This window comes from Lepus europaeus, chromosome 20 (genome assembly GCF_033115175.1).
Source record: "Lepus europaeus isolate LE1 chromosome 20, mLepTim1.pri, whole genome shotgun sequence".
NCBI lineage: Eukaryota > Metazoa > Chordata > Mammalia > Lagomorpha > Leporidae > Lepus > Lepus europaeus.
The window spans coordinates 1,906,045-1,921,604 of NC_084846.1; the positions used below are offsets into that span (position 1 = coordinate 1,906,045).

General features: G+C 54.6%; 1 protein-coding gene across 4 annotated transcripts in view; it reads left to right on the forward strand.

The window, feature by feature from the left end:
• The window catches only part of INSR (insulin receptor), a 133,574-nt gene that overhangs the window by 64,383 nt on the left and 53,631 nt on the right, over positions 1 to 15,560 (forward strand). For all 4 annotated transcript variants that reach the window (XM_062179232.1, XM_062179233.1, XM_062179234.1 and 1 more), the window contains exons 3-4: positions 7,087 to 7,408; positions 11,805 to 11,953. In XM_062179232.1, the coding sequence (XP_062035216.1) occupies positions 7,087 to 7,408; positions 11,805 to 11,953 (471 nt within the window). The remainder of the gene's footprint in view (positions 1 to 7,086; positions 7,409 to 11,804; positions 11,954 to 15,560) is intronic.

Here is a 15,560-nt window from a genome sequence, read left to right on the forward strand (position 1 = left end):
CTTTTTTTCTTTCCGTCTATTTTCATTATATTGGAAAGGCAGAGAGAGAGGGACAGAGAATCTTCCATCTACTGGTTCACTCCCCAAATGGCCACAACAGCCAGGGCTAGACCAGGAAGAAACCGGGAGCCAGGAATTCCGTCCAGGTCTCGCACATGGCTGGAAGGAACCCAGGCACTGGAGCCATCTCCTGCTGCCTCCAGGGTGTGGGTTAGCAGGAAGCTGGATTGGAAATGGAGCCAGGACTTGAACAAGGCACTCTGATATGGGATGTGGGTGTCCCCAGGCAGCATATTAATGAACACCTGCCCCAGTGTAGAAAAAAAAGAAAACAAAGGTGTAAGTAAATACAGGGGCTGGCATTGTAGCTCAGTGGATTAAGTCACCTCCTGCTGTGTAGGCTCCCATCTGAGCGCTGGTTCAAGTCCAGGCTGCTCCACTTCTGATCCAGCTCCCTGCAAATGCACCAGGGAAAGCAGTGAAGATGGTCCAAGTATATGGGACCTTGCCTGGCCCAGCCCTGGTCATTGTGGCCATTTGAGAAGGGCTCTGCCTATATACATAATACATAAATCTTAAAAAAATAAAAATTCATTTTCTCAGTCACACGAGCCAAGTTTCCATGCACTTGATGGCCACTTTTGACTAGTGACCACTGAACTGGTCACAACAGATAGTTCAGAACTATTGCATTGCTGCAGAGTTTATTGCATAGAACTCTTTTGTTGTTCAAGATTTATTTATTTGAGGCCGGCGCCGCGGCTCACTAGGCTAATCCTCCGCCTTGCGGCGCCGGCACACCGGGTTCTAGTCCCGGTCGGGGCACCGATCCTGTCCCGGTTGCCCCTCTTCCAGGCCAGCTCTCTGCTGTGGCCAGGGAGTGCAGTGGAGGATGGTCCAAGTCCTTGGGCCCTGCACCCCATGGGAGACCAGGAGAAGCACCTGGCTCCTGCCATCGGATCAGCGTGGTGCGCCGGCCTCAGCATGCCTACCGCGGCGGCCATTGGAGGGTGAACCAACGGCAAAAGGAAGACCTTTCTCTCTGTCTCTCTTTCACTGTCTACTCTGCCTGTCAAAAAGAAAAAAAAAGATTTATTTATTTGAAAGTCAGAGTTAGAGAGAAAGAGAGAGAGAGAGAGAGAGAGAGAGATCTTCCATCTACTGGTTCATTCCACAAATGGCTGTGATGGCCAGGGCTGGGCCAGGAGCCTGGAACTCCATCCGGGTCTCCCACATGGTTGCAGGGGCCTAAGCACCTGGGCCACCCTCTGCCGGTTTTCCAGGCGCATTAGCAGGGAGCTGGATTAGAAGTGGAGCAGCGGGGGGACTTAAAACTAGTGCCGGTATTGCTGGTGGGGGCTTCACCTGCTGCACCACAACGCCGACCCCTGGATGGAACTCTTAACAGCAAGAATCAGTAAAACAATGTACCTAAGAAAAAGGGAGAGGAAAGACAAATATTGTGGATCAAGTTCAGAATGACAACAGAGGCAACATAAGACCCATAAAAAATTGTAAAGACAGCTCTGCTAATACTTTCGGAACTATTATTTATTGATTCGAATAGCTCGTTTTTTTTTAGTTTATTTCCTTTGCAAGAAATTGAGGCTCTGGGTTTGCCCTCAAGACAGCGAGGCCTATTACCTCCTAAATTCCTGAATCGCCTGTAAAATGTAAAGGAGCATACTTCAAAGATCTTGTGGGAAATACAAGCAAAAAAAGTAAGCTATTGTGGTGCGGTAGAACCCGGGAGTCCACACGTTCCCCATAAAGTAGCTGAAGACCCCGAAAAGCAGAGTAGGCAGGAATGCAATTTTTACAAAGCGACCCTTAGGGTGAATTGCCCAAAATGTGGAAATCGCTGTGAGGAAAAACCCTAAAACCCCTGCAAACAGCGGTCCTTCCGCCGCAGAGGGCAGGATGGCACCTTGGGCTGCTGCCCCCCGCTTTGGGCCCCAGCCGGGCTCAGAGCCTGGGTCACAGCTCCTGCCTGCCTGGCTGAGCCCCTCAGGTGTCCCCAGCTGCACAAGGTGGGGCCCAGGGTGTCATCGGGGCTCCCGGTGAGCTTCGGGAGCCAGCCCCTTCCTCGGCCTCCACCCCAGGGCCAGGAGGGTGGCCCCGAGGGTGGGCCTGCCCGCCGCCCTTCCTCCCTGGCCTCCGGCCTCCTCTCCCTCTGCACTTTCACCTTCGTGGGCCCTGAGCCGCCCCTGCCGCGATGCACAAGTGGGCTCCGCCCCGACCCCGCTGCGCACAGCGCGACCCCAGACCCCAGACCCCCCCCCCCCCCCCAGTCGCAGGCGCTGAGCGCGGCCCGGGTTCGAATTCTGGCCCCGCCGGCCGGGAACAGCTGGGGAAAGCCTCCTGCATCCCGGCGCCCCCTCCCATAGCTTCCACTCAGGGGTCTCGGGAGCCGACCTGGGCTGCCCGCTGTGCCCCTGCCTCCGTTCCCGCGGCCCCGCGTCCTGTTTGGGTGACTGGGGAGCGGCCCTGGCCGCTTCCCCGGGGGTGACTCGGGCCGCCGCCGCGCGGTGCACAGCTCGTTCCCGGGCTCACGCCCCCAGTGCGCGTCTGCCCTGCACGGTCCGGGCCCGCTGGAGGCCCTCCGGGGGCGCCCGCCACCCACTCGCGTCCCCCGGGGCCGACCGCCAGGCGGCGCTGCCTCGGCCCCATCGCCGGCGCGGCCAGCGCAGCCTCGCGCGCGCGCGCCCGGGGGGGCGGGGCCAGCGCGCGGCAGCTCGCTCGCCCATTGGCTCACGGCGAGGGCGGTGCTGCGGACGCCGTCAACGCCCGGCCTGGAGTCCACGGGGCGGAACGCGCCGCGGGCTTTGTGGCGCGCCGACCTCGCTAGCTGGCGGGGGGCCCTGGCACGTCTTGGGCCCGCCTCCCGCCGGGGGTGGGGGTGGGGGGGGTGGTGGGAGGGAGGGAGAGACACGCACACGAAGCTGACCAATCCTGGGGCTACCCTTAGGGGCGCTTGTCTCCCGCCCCCTTCCTGGCTGTGGCGTGCACCGTAAGTCTCCGAAGAGTTCCGCAGATGATAGTGGGGCCTCCCCCGTGGACGCCTACAGACACACGCGCACTCCCTGATCTTCCCCCCTCCCCGCGTACTAAGAGCCGACCAATCCTGAGGCGGCCGTGGCGGGCTGGCCCGTGCCCCCTCCCCCGGCTGCGCGCGCCGTAAGTCTCCGAAGAGCTCCGCAGCACCGGAGCCGCCACTGAATCGTCCCTGGGTCCGAGGGGAGCCGAACCCCCAGAGTCGGGGTCCGTGGCCCGCGTGGGCGATGCGGGCTTCGAACGTGAGCGCAGCCGATGGCTTCTCGGAGAGCGATTGGCACGGGACGCCGCTCTTTCTTCCGTTTGGAAATTTCTGGAAAGTAGCCATTTTTGGGCTAATCTTGAGGTGTTTGGTTTTATTTTTTTTTTTTCCCGCCATTTTAAAACCGGAGACGCCTGGAGCGAGGCGCTGCTGCTGTGGAGACTCTCCGTAGTGGCTTTGCGTCTTCTTTTACTTTTCTTTTTTCTTTAGTTTTTTTTTTTTCTCCCTGTTTTGTGTTTTTAACCAGACGCCCTCTTTCTTTACATTTGTTTTTTCTAAAAATGTAAAGCTGAAAAAAAATTTTTTTTTTAACTTTACATCCACTGGGGCACTCCCAGATGGCCAGGGTGGGTGGCCTAGGCCGGGAACTCCATCCGGGCAGGCGCTGGAGGCTTCCCGCTGCCTTGCAGGTTCGCGGGCCAGGAGCCGGCGCTGGGACTCGAACCGGGATCTCCCACATGGGGCGGGTATCTCAGCCTACTGGGCCGCGCTTGCCGCTGAAGAGGTTCTGACTGCGGTGTTTAAGTGCCAGGCCACGTTTTCGTATAGATTTTAAGGGGTCATTCTCCGGTATCGTAGTGACACCATGGGGCTCAGCACACGAAACACAGACCCCTGACAAAAATAAGTTATGGGGCGTAGGGGGTAAAGCCACGGCCTGGGACACTGGCAGCCCATGTGGGCACCGGTTTGAATCCTGGCTGCTCCACTTCCCATCTAGCTCCCTGCTAATGGCCTGAGAAAGCAGTAGAAGGTGGCTTAAGTGCTTGGGACCCTGCACCTGCGTAGGAAGACCTGGACGAAGCTCCTGGCTTCTAGCAGTGGATCGGCACAGCTCTGGCCATTGAGGCCATTTGGGGAGTGAACCAGCAGATGGAAGACCTCTCTCTCTCTCTCTGCCTCTCTATAACTGCCATTCAAATAAATAATTAAATCTTAAAAAGGAAAAATTTTTCTTAGTATTTTCCTATACCCTGAGATTTCCACTTTTTTTTTTTTAAATTTATTTATTTGAAAGGCAGAGTTAGAGAGAAGGCGAGACAGAGATCTTCTGGTTCACTCCTCAAACGGCTGCAGTGGCCAGAACTGGGCCTGTCAGGAGCCAGGAGCCAGGAGCTTCATGCCGGTCTCCCACGCGGGTGCAGGGGCCCGAGCACTGTGGCCCTCCTCTACTGCTTTCCCAGGCCATAGCAGAGAGCTGGATCGGAAGTGTAGCAGCCAGGACTTGGACCAGCGCCCATTTGGGATCCTGGCATTGCAGGCGGTGGCTTTACCTGCCACGCCACAGCACCTGCCCCTCACTTTCTTCCTCTCTTCCTGGTGTGGGAAGATAAAGGGTGAGGATAGTGCTCCCCGGAACTTCTGGAGGACTGGAGTGGCCCTGTCTCCACTGTGCTTTGCTGCTCTTGCAGGTAGCAGGTTTCCTGTGCCCTCCCTCTGCATTCCACACATATTTGTTGAATGAATGAGAAAGAATTGGAAGTGCCAACAACTTATTGAATAGTCCATAGGAGAACAAAGCTGTTATTAAAACACACTCCGCCCTCAGGTTCCTATGTTGATTTTGCAATGAGTCAAAAATGCCCTAAAGAGAAACTGCAAAAGGTCTCAGTGAGCCGGTTGGCAGCTCCTCCTCTTCCTCCCCCTCCTCCTCCCCCTCCCCCTCCTCCTGCTTCTAAGATTCCTTTATTTGAAATTCAAAGTGATAGAGGGAGAGACTGAGAGAATCTTCCATCTGCTGGTCCACTCACTAAATGGTGGGCTGGGTGAAGCCAGGAGCCAGGGGCTTCCCAGGCGTCTCCCATGTATGTGGCAGGGGCCTAGGTGCCTGTTTGCTTTCCCCAGGCACATTAAGAGGGAGCTGGATCAGAAGTGGAGAGGCTGGGACTTGAACCTGTGCTCCCACAGGGCATGCCTGTGCTGTGCCTCAAAGCTGGCCCCTCAGCTCTTAGATGATAGCTGTTGGCAGATCATGATATGGATCAATAACATTTGCATGTCATCTAGTAGAGACTTTTTAAAAATGTATTTCAGGCACTGGCATTGTGCAGTGGGTTAAGTCACCACCTGTGACGCCAACATCCCCTAGGAACGTGGGTTCTAGTCCTGGCTGCTCCACTTTTGATCCAGTTCCCTGCTAATGACCCAGGAAAGCAGCAAAATATGGCCCAAGTCCTTGGGCCCCTGCACGCACGTGGGAGACCCGGATGAAGCTCCCGGCCCCTTAAGAGCTTAAGCTTGACCCAGCCCTGGCATTTCACAGTGAAATCTTTTTCTGTTCCTCTGCCTTTGAAATAAAAATGAAAATAAATGAACAGTTTAAAAAGCAGATACAGAACAGTGCCATCATCATCTCCCCATGTGTCTTCGCAGCGTCCACAGTTCCAGCCCTGGTGACTGTGGGGCAGTGTCCTTTGTCACGGTGGTTCTGCCTTTAGCGGGAATCAGGCCGTCTGTGACGTCGCCTGTCTGCCTCTGGCCTCATCTGCGGGCGTCTGATCGCCTGATCGCTTCCTGGCTTTGTCTGGGCTTTGTCAGGCCTTTGAGGGAAAGAGCCCATCTTCCAGCCCAGGAAATGGGCCCCTTCCTGTTCTCACTGGGGCCTTGGCGGACAGCAAGGTCTCAGGTCATTGTTGTCTGCCTTAAATATTGCTTCCTGCAATTGAGCGGCCCCACAGAGAGATGAGGGTGATGATGATGTTAATAATCACGCCCTGTGCAGGTGGCAGACGTGCAGCGGCGGGGGGCGGGGGGCGGGGGGGGCGGGTGTGTGTGTGCGCATCTGGACTGAACATGTGCTGGCTTTTTTTCCTCTCCTTGTTCCCTGAGCAGCATGGCAGCACGTCGTGCGAGGCGTTCTCAGTCGTTGTAGGTTCCATGCTGATGGAAGGGGCTTGAGCGTCTGCACAGCTCGCTGTCTGCATGGGTCCTGGAGCTCAGTCCTCCCAGATCCCAAGGGGAGATTGTACCAGTGGTGGCCCCAATGGTGGCCCCAGTGACACAGCCGGTCAGTGTATGTGTCAGAGAAACCTGGGTTTCGCTTGCAGTCTCATTTCGTTCTTGGGACAACCTTGAGAAACAGTGGCCCATTTGCCCATTTACAGTTGAGAAAACTGAGGCTGCTATTATTCTTTACAGAATCCTTTTTTTAAAATTAAGTTTTTTATTTGAGAGGGAGACAGTATTTGAGAGAGAGAGAGAGAGAGAGAGAGAGAGAGAGAGAATCTCCATCCACTCATTTGTTCCTCAAATGTTCCTGACGGTTGGGGCTGAAGCCTGGAGCTGCGAACTCAGTAAAGATCTCTCATGTGGGTGGCAGGGCCCCAGTACTTGAGCCGGCACCTGCTGCCTCCCAGGGTGTGCACCAGCAGGAAGCAGACCTCAGAACTGCAGATGTCCTCCTTGCCTGTTAGCCCCGAGACAAATGCTTTGCTACCTTGTGTCTCTCCTGACAATCTTCGAGACAAATGTCTCTCCCGACTATCTTCAGTGACTTCCTGTTGGTGGCCTGACATCTGCGGCGGGTGGGGGTGGGGTGAGGAAGATGCTCCCACCGTGGGAATGCCCTCCTCCCTCAGGTGGTGGTTGAGTGTGTAGGAACACTGCGCTGGGGCGGGGGCTTCGGGCATTAAGGGAGGCGCCAGGGACGGGGCAGGTGCTGCAGAGGTGTGACCGATGTCGCTCCTACAATGCCTGGCTTCTGCGTCCTCAGCCAGCAGCCTGGAGCCGGACCGAGCCACCAAGCCTCTGTGTTTCTGTTTTCTCTGCAGTGTGCCCGACCATCTGTAAGTCGCACGGCTGCACCGCCGAGGGCCTCTGCTGCCACAGCGAGTGCTTGGGCAACTGTACCGAGCCCGATGACCCCACCAAGTGCACCGTGTGCCGGAACTTCTACCTGGATGGCCGGTGTGTGGAGACCTGCCCGCCCCCCTACTACCACTTCCAGGACTGGCGCTGTGTGAACTTCAGCTTCTGCCAGGACCTGCACAACAAGTGCAAGAACTCGCGCAGGCCGGGCTGCCACCAGTACGTCATCCACAACAACAAGTGCATCCCCGAGTGCCCCTCGGGGTACACGATGAACTCCAGCAAGTGAGTCCGGGGTGGGTCTGGGTGGGCGTGTGGGAGTGGTGGTGGGAGCTCACATGGTGGAACTCTGCAAAGCCACAGCTAGCTGGCTACGAGCTGGGCTGGCACGGGTCGAGGTTTGCCTGTTACAGCTTTGTGCAAAGCCAAAACCAGCTGCTGCTGATCCCCTACTCTGGCAGGTGACGTGTTTGGGACTCTGAGATATCCTCTTTTTTTTTTTTTTAAAGATTTATTTATTGAAGGGCAGAGTGATAGGGAGAGACAGAGAAAGAGATCTTCTATTCACTGCTTCACTCCTGGCCAGGACTGGGCCAGGTGGAAGCCAGCAGCCTGGAACTCCATCCAGGTCTCCAGCGCGGGTGGCAGGGGCCCAAGCACTTTCCCAGGCACGTTAGCAGGGAGCTGGATTGGAAGTGGAGCAGCCAGGACTCGAAACCGTGCTCTATGGGATGCTGGCATGGCAGGCGGCAGGCCGACCCGCTGCACCACCACGCCGGCCTCTCTCATGTGTCATTTTTGCCTCCTGTTTTTGACCTGGGCTTTGATGTAGGAACCAGCATTACCTGAGAGGCGCAAATGGTAAACGTTTCCAGCATCATGTCCACTGTCTCTGAGCTTGCCGTGCTTAGATAGCGCCAGAGCAGAAAGCACAAAGCCAGCAGTCCTGGCTTTGCCCCCAGACACTCCTCTTGACCAGGCCAGGGCCACAGCTGAGGATTTCACGTCTTCCCCGGGAGGAAGGGCTGCGCACGGTTCCCAGCGCTCTGCTGCCCTGTGAACAGGACGGGCCGAGTTCCCCAGCGTCTGGGTGCGAGGGAGCAGGTTTTCCCTCTCCTGGGCCGTGATACACAGTATGTGTGCACATTGTAGGCTCCACTGCTGCCCAGCTAGCTGTTGAGGTGAGCTATTCCAGTGCCTGGGCTGTAGACTGACTTCAGCAAACCCATTTCCTGGATTTTGTGTTGAGTATTTTTTTTTTTTTAATACACCACCAAACAACACAAAAACAAATCAGAGATAGATGCACATCCAGAGACCTTGAGCCGACCTGCTTACGCAAAAAATCTTCCTCTTCAGACTTGTGAATCAGCAAGTGAGTGTGTTTTGGTGGGAGATTTTTATTTCCCGGGGTGGAGAGGGAGGGAAGGGAGAGGAATCTTTATTTCATTCCTCTGGAGTGTGTCTGCTGGGTGTTTGTGAAGCCCGCAAGTACAGTGTGTGTCTTCTACTTGTTTGTGATAAAAATCTATCAAGTGGCTTTGTTGGCCCCAAACAGGCCTCTCCGAGTGACCTCTGCGTGCCAGGTGCAATATTTTCCTTTTCCTCCTTGGCTCCTTGGGAACATGACCGAATTCCTTTCGATTTGTTTCTTGTTTGAAAAGAAGCGTGGGGGAATGGACGTCTCCTGGTGAGATGTTTGTCTGCTAGACCTTGGCTTTCAGCAGCTAGGCGTTTCTTCTGTTTACTGCCACTGAGGCCGAGAACCTCCATCGATGATCCTGCTGCGGCTGCTGTCAGACCCAGAACAGAGCCCTGAGAAACTGGCCACGCGCCTTTCTATGTGGGGACCGTGACTTGGAAGCAGGGCTGCCAATCACGGCGCACTGCAGCAGTGTTTGACTTCATAGGGTTTAAAAAAAAAAAAAAAGACAGTTAATATTTTTACTTTTGGAGATTTGTTTTTAAGATTGATTTATTTGTTTGGAAGGCAGAGTGATACAGAGACGAGGAGAGAGGGAGACAAAGATGGACACACAGAGATTTCTTCTGTCTGCTCGTTCACTCCCCCAAATGATGCCTACAACAGCCAGGGCTGGGCCATTCCAAAACCGGGAACCAGGAACTCCATCCGGGTCCTCCACATGGGTGGCAGGGACCTGAGCATTTGGGCCTTCATCTGCTGCCTCCCAGGCACATTAGCAGGGAGCTGGATAAGATGCACAGGACTTGAGCCAGAACTAGAACCAGGCATTCCCATGTGGGTTGGGGGCACCCTAAGTGGTGGCTTAATTCCCCGAGCCACAGTGCCCTGACCCAAAGACTCAAACAAAACCCAGGCCCTCAGCACCATGGCTCTGCATGTCCTGCTTTCCTCCCGGAACCCCTTTCCCCACTGCCACAGTCACACAGACTCTGCCTTCAACTCCCCAGGTCTGTTCTTTTTGCTCTGCCCTGGCCCGGGCTGGCTCCCCTTACCAGAAGCTCTTGGTTCTCAGAGGCCTTGCTGCTCCTCCTTGTCGTCCAGGTTGCAGCTTGCAAGTGATGCCCTCAGTAAGCTGCCCTGTTCGTCTGACCACTTGTCTGAACCAGCTGTTCATCTACTGCTGCCAGCCAGGGTGCGCATTAGAAGGGAGCTGGAGTCAGGAGCAGAGCTGGAAGTTGGACCCCGGCCCTCCTGTCTGGGTTGCGGACATCCCAGGTGCTCACGTCTTAACTATGGTGTCTAAGTTATCTGTGAGTTCCTGCCTACATCGCAGTAGCTAACATCCCATCGGACAAAGCAGGCTGCACGGCACGCCCAGATTCAACAAGTGGGGCAGTAAACTCCGCCCATTACACAGAACGGTGGCCATTTGTAGTTTCTCGCTGGGCAGGTAGATCGTCTGCAGCTCCGAAGAACGGGCTTGGCAAAGAGCCAGAGGGCAAACACTTTTCACCCCTGAGGGCCGTGTGTTGGTGCTGTGGCAGCCCCGTATGAAAGCCAGCAATGCTGAGACCGCAAAGAGAGATGTGGCTGTGCTCCGGTAGTGTTGTTTGCAAAAACAGGTGGCTGGCTGCGTTGGGTCTGTGGGCTACGGTTTGCTAACCCCTGGCTTAGAGCATCCCTTGTCACCTAAAGTGTAGAACCCATAAAAGAAAGGAAACACTTGGTCCCTCTTCTGCATGCAGTCCAGCTGTCCTCACGCCAACTGGGTCTCCTGAAGTATAATTCAGACACTGACCATCTGTTGGTGTCAGCATCCATGAAGTCAAGGCCCAGGCCTCCCCGGGACTGGCTACACACTGGGGGTCCCCAGGCCACCTGCTCTGCTGACCAACTGGCTACACATCTGGGAGTTCCTACAAGCCCTTGATGACCCATTCACCACGATGACATAGAACTGAAATAAACTTGCTACATTTGCAGTTGTAGCTTTATTTTTGATTGGATTTATTGATTTTTTTAAAAGAGAGAGAGAGGGAGAGAGAGAGAATCATCCACTGGTTCACTCCCAAATGCTCACAGCAGCCAGGGCTGGACCAGGCTGAAGCCAGGAACCAAGGGCTCCATGTAGGTCTCCCCCACATGGGGAACAGCACCTGCTGCTTCTTAACTATGGACACCATAGTTAAGATGTGAGCACCTGGGATGTCCGCATCCCAGACAGGAGGACCAGGGTCCAACTTCCAGCTCTGCCCCTGTCTTCCATTAGCAGGAAGCCGGAATTATAGGCAGTGCTGGGACTTGAACCCAGACATTCAGATATGGGATGTGGGCATTCCCGTAGGTGTCTTAACTTCTGCACCAAACACTTGCCCCCTGGTTCCAGTTTTATTACAAAGCATACATGTAGGGCAAGGTTTAGGACACCACTCACTTGGCACATGGGTGGGAGTACCTGCTGGGGGGCTCTGCTGAGCTGTGGTGCAGACTTTCTGTTGGGGTCTTGTTGTGTTGGCACCATTGGTTGGCTCACTGCTATGTAACTGGACTCCACATTCAGTTCCCCTGCTCCCTTCTCCTGAGTCAGGTTGGGGAGAGACTCAGTCCTCTACTCCCTTGGTTACTTTCTTGTTAAATGAGTCCCATCCTGAAGCTCTCTAGGGTCACTACAAGGCTCCCCAGCGTCCATCCGCTGGGTCACTCCCCAGATGGCCACACGCCTGGAGCTGGGCCAGGCTGAAGCCAGGAGCCAGGAGCTTCATCTGGGTCTCCCACGTGGGTGGCAGGGACCCAAGCACTTGAGCTATTTTCTCTGCTGCTTTTTCCCAGGCCATTAACGGAGCTGGGTTGGAAGTAGAGCAGCCACGATTCAAACTGGTGCCCATATGGGATGCTGGCAATGCAGGCAGTGACTTTACCTGCTGTGTCACACTCCTAAAAGACATGCCTACCGTTGCGGGGGTGGAGGTGGGGGTGGGAAATTCCAAGGGTTTGGAACTCTGTTCAGGAGCCAGTACAAAGACCAGGTGCAGCCATCAGTGGGTGGAGCCCAGGGGTGCCCCTCCACATTCCATAATGATGCACAGGACAGTGAGTACTTATTGGCCCCAGATCTCAGCAGTGCTGAGGTCAGGAATCCTTGCCTCCGGGGAACAGCAAAAGTCCCATCACTTGGAATCCTATGGAGCATGCCCCTGGCCTTGTGGGAGGCTCCACACACATCCTGATCCCCGTCTCTCTCTGCTTCTTCCTCAGCTTGATGTGCACCCCGTGCCTGGGCCCCTGTCCCAAGGTGTGCCACCTGCTAGATGGTGAGAAGACCATCGACTCGGTGACGTCTGCCCAGGAGCTCCGAGGCTGCACCGTCATCAACGGCAGTCTGATCATCAACATCCGAGGAGGCAGTGAGTGCCCTGGGCCAGGATGGGGGCCACCTGCTGGGCTGTGCTGCCCGAGGAGCCGGCCCAGTCTGTGCTATGCGTGCCCAAGGCTGGGGGAAGACCCATGCCCAGGTGTTTGCCTCAAAACAAGAAAGGAGCAGCTCAGATCCGGCCCCACCTCCTCTGAGATTCTCATTGTCCGTAGTGGTGGTGGTGGGGGGGGCAGCATCAGAGACCAGGGATGTTTTGTTTTGTTTTGAGTGTATAAGAAACAGAGTTGATGTAGCTCAGCAGTGTTTTGGAGGCTGGAAGTCCAAGATTGGGAGGTCTCTTGTGTTTGGTGCACACACAGGGCTTCCTGGCTATGTCCCAAAGTGAATGGGATTGTCATGGTGATGAGAGCATGACAGACAGGAAGCCAGGGTGATGCAGGGGCCAGGCATATCCTTTTAAAAGTGGCCGGCACCATGGCTTAACAGGCTAATCCTCCGCCTTGCGGCGCCAGCACACCGGGTTCTAGTCCTGGTTGGGGTGCCGGATTCTATCCCGGTTGCCCCTCTTCCAGGCCAGCTCTCTGCTATGGCCCGGGAAGGCAGTGGAGGATGGCCCAAGTCCTTGGGCCCTGCACCCGCATGGGAGACCAGGAGAAGCACCTGGCTCCTGCCATCGGATCAGCGAGATGCGCCGGCCGCAGTGGCCATTGGAGGGTGAACCAACAGCAAAAAGGAAGACCTTTCTCTCTGTCTTTCTCTCTCACTATCCACTCTGCCTGTCAAAAAAAAAAAAAAAAAAAAAAAAAAAAAGAAAGAAAAGAAAAAAAATTAATGATTAATTAACTAATTAATTTGAAAGGCAGAGTTACAGAGAGGGAGAGATAGAGCTCTTCCATCCATTGGTTCACTCCTCATGTGGCTGCAATGGCCAGGGCTGGGCCAGGCCTAAGCCAGGAGCCAGGAGCTTCACCTGGGTCTCCCATTTGGGTACAGGACCCCAAGTGTTTGGGTCGTCTTCTGCTGCTTCCACGTTAGCAGTGAAGCTGGACTGGAAGTGGAGCAGCTGGGGCTCGAACAGGTGCCCATGTGGGATGTCGGCACTACACACAGCAGCTTAACCCACTGTGCCATAGCACTGGCCCCCAGGTGTGCCCTTTTGATGATGGCAGTCTTGAGAGTAGCAACTGGGGATCCAGGAGAACTACATTAATCCCTTCCTAGACCAGCGTCCCCAGTAACCTACCAGCCTCTCACCAGGGTCACCTCTTAAGGGTCCCATCCACCAGCTCCCAAACCTAGCAAACAGCTGGCCGCCTGGGGACTCAACTGCACCCAGACCTTAGCATTGCACCCTAAGTTCCTGTCTGTCTCATAGTCATGCAAATTGCAGTTACTCCATCCGCAGTCATCCCAGTGTCTTAACTCATTCCAGCATCACTCAAAAGTCCAAAGTCTCATCTGAGACTCCAGACAAACGCTTTTCAGCTGTGAGCCTGGAAACTGAAAACTCAAGTTATATACCTCCAAGGTACAGCAGAGAGCACCTATTCCTAAGGATGTGTGTTTTTTTAAATTTATTTATTTGAGAGGTAGGAAGAGAAGGAAAGAGACACAGAGAGAGACCTTCCATCCACTGCTTCACTCTCCAAAGGGGCAGGGCCAGGCTAAAGTCAGCAGCTGGGAACTCCATCGAGGTCTCCCACATGGGTGGCATGGACCCAAGTACTTGAGCCCCCAGTGCTGCCTCCGGGGGTTCACGTTAGCAGGGAGCTCGGTCAGAAGCAGAGCCGGGGGGGAAGCAGGCATTGCAGTGTGGGAGGTGGGTGACCCAAGCAGTGTCTTGACCATTGCATGGAACACCTGCCCCAGGAGTCTGCATTTTGAACAAGCAGGCAGCAGGCCCCCTTGCAGATGTGGGGACCATGGGTCCAGAAATCCCGTCTCAGACAAAAAGGCATTCTTTGGTTTATCATTCAGCAGGCACTTACTGGGTCTTCACACTGGCAAAGCCCCTGACGTGATGCTCTTACAAACCAGCATGTCCGCTGAGCTCGGCTGTGGTCTCTGCTAGGAAGGAAAGCAGAGCAAGTCCACGGATGGAATATAAGGGGCCAGCATTTTTTTTTAAGATTTATTTTATTTATTTTTGTCTGAAATACAGAGTTAACAGAGAGAGATAGAGAGAGAGAGAGAGGTCTTCCATCCGCTGGTTCCCTCCCCAGATGGCCGCAATGGCTGGAGCTGCGCCGATCCGAAGCCAGAAGCCAGGAGCTTCTTCTGGGTCTTCCACGCGGGTGCAGGGGCCCAAGCACTTGGGCCGTCTTCTACTGCTTTCCCAGGCCACAGCAGAGAGCCGGATTGGAAGAGGAGCAGCCGGGACTAGAACTGGCGCCATATGGGATGCTGGTGCTTCAGGGCAGGGCTTTAACCCCTTGCGCCGCAGCGCCGGCCTCGCATTTCTGTTTTTATATATAAAGCACCTTATAGCAAAAGGACAACTGTCTCTCATTGTCCACGAGGATTGTCCTGGACCTGCTCTGAGGCTGAAATCCGTGGCTACTCTGGTCCCTTATGTAAAAACAGGAGCGTAGTATTCACATAGAACCCCAGAATCTTCCTGTGGACTTTAAATCACCTCCAGATGACTCGTGACATCAGTACAGCGTCAGTGCTACGTGCGTTGTCGAGTTGCTCTATTGTGCAAGAAACAGTGGCAAGGGAAAAACAGTGCGCATGGGTCCCGTCTGGAGGCAGCTTCTTCGCCTGAGTGTTTTCCATCTGCAGTTGGTTGAGTGCGTGGATTTGGAATCTGTGGATGTAGAAGTCTGACTGCATTCAGCTTTTCAGGCTGGATAATTGCGGTCCTGACCGCTTAGCTCTGCAGTTGGAGCACGAAAACAGCCGTGGACACGCGCCAGCAAACTGGTCTGGCGCTGCTCCAGTCAAATGTTCCTTACACAACTGGCTGTATTTGGTCACTGGGCTAGAGTTTGTCAACCTCTGAAGTATAGAATAAAGGAGGTTGTTATTTTATTTATTTTTTTTTGTTGTTATTTTTAAAGATTTATTTATTTGAAAATCAGAGTGACACAGAGAGAGGGAAAGGCAGACAGAGACAGTGAGAGACATCTTCCATCCTCTGGTTCGCTCCCCAAATGGCTACAATGGCCAAGGCTGAGCCAGGCTGAAGCCAGGAGCCTAGAACTCCATCTGGGTCTCCCATGTGGGTGGCAGGGGCCCAAGTACTCAGGCCATCTTCCTCTGCTTTCCCAGGTGCATTAGCAAGCAGCTGGACCAGAAGTGGAGCAGCTGGGACCTGACCCAGTGCTCACAAGGGATGTCAGTATCACAGGTGGCATCCTAACCCACTGTACCACAAAACTAGCCCCCTCCCCTTTTTGCTAAAGATATGTTTATTTATTTTACACTATATAGTCATTTATTTGAAAGGCAGAGTGGCAGAGAAAGAGAGAAGGGGTTATTATTTTAGAGCAGTTTCTGGTCTGGGAGGAAAGCTTTTAAGTGGGGGTGGAGCAAGCCAAGGAGATATATGAGGGAATAACATTCTGGGCAAAGGCCCTGGGACAGGGGTATGCTTGGCCACTTCAGGAGGCATTGAGACTTTGGGTCGCCTTCCA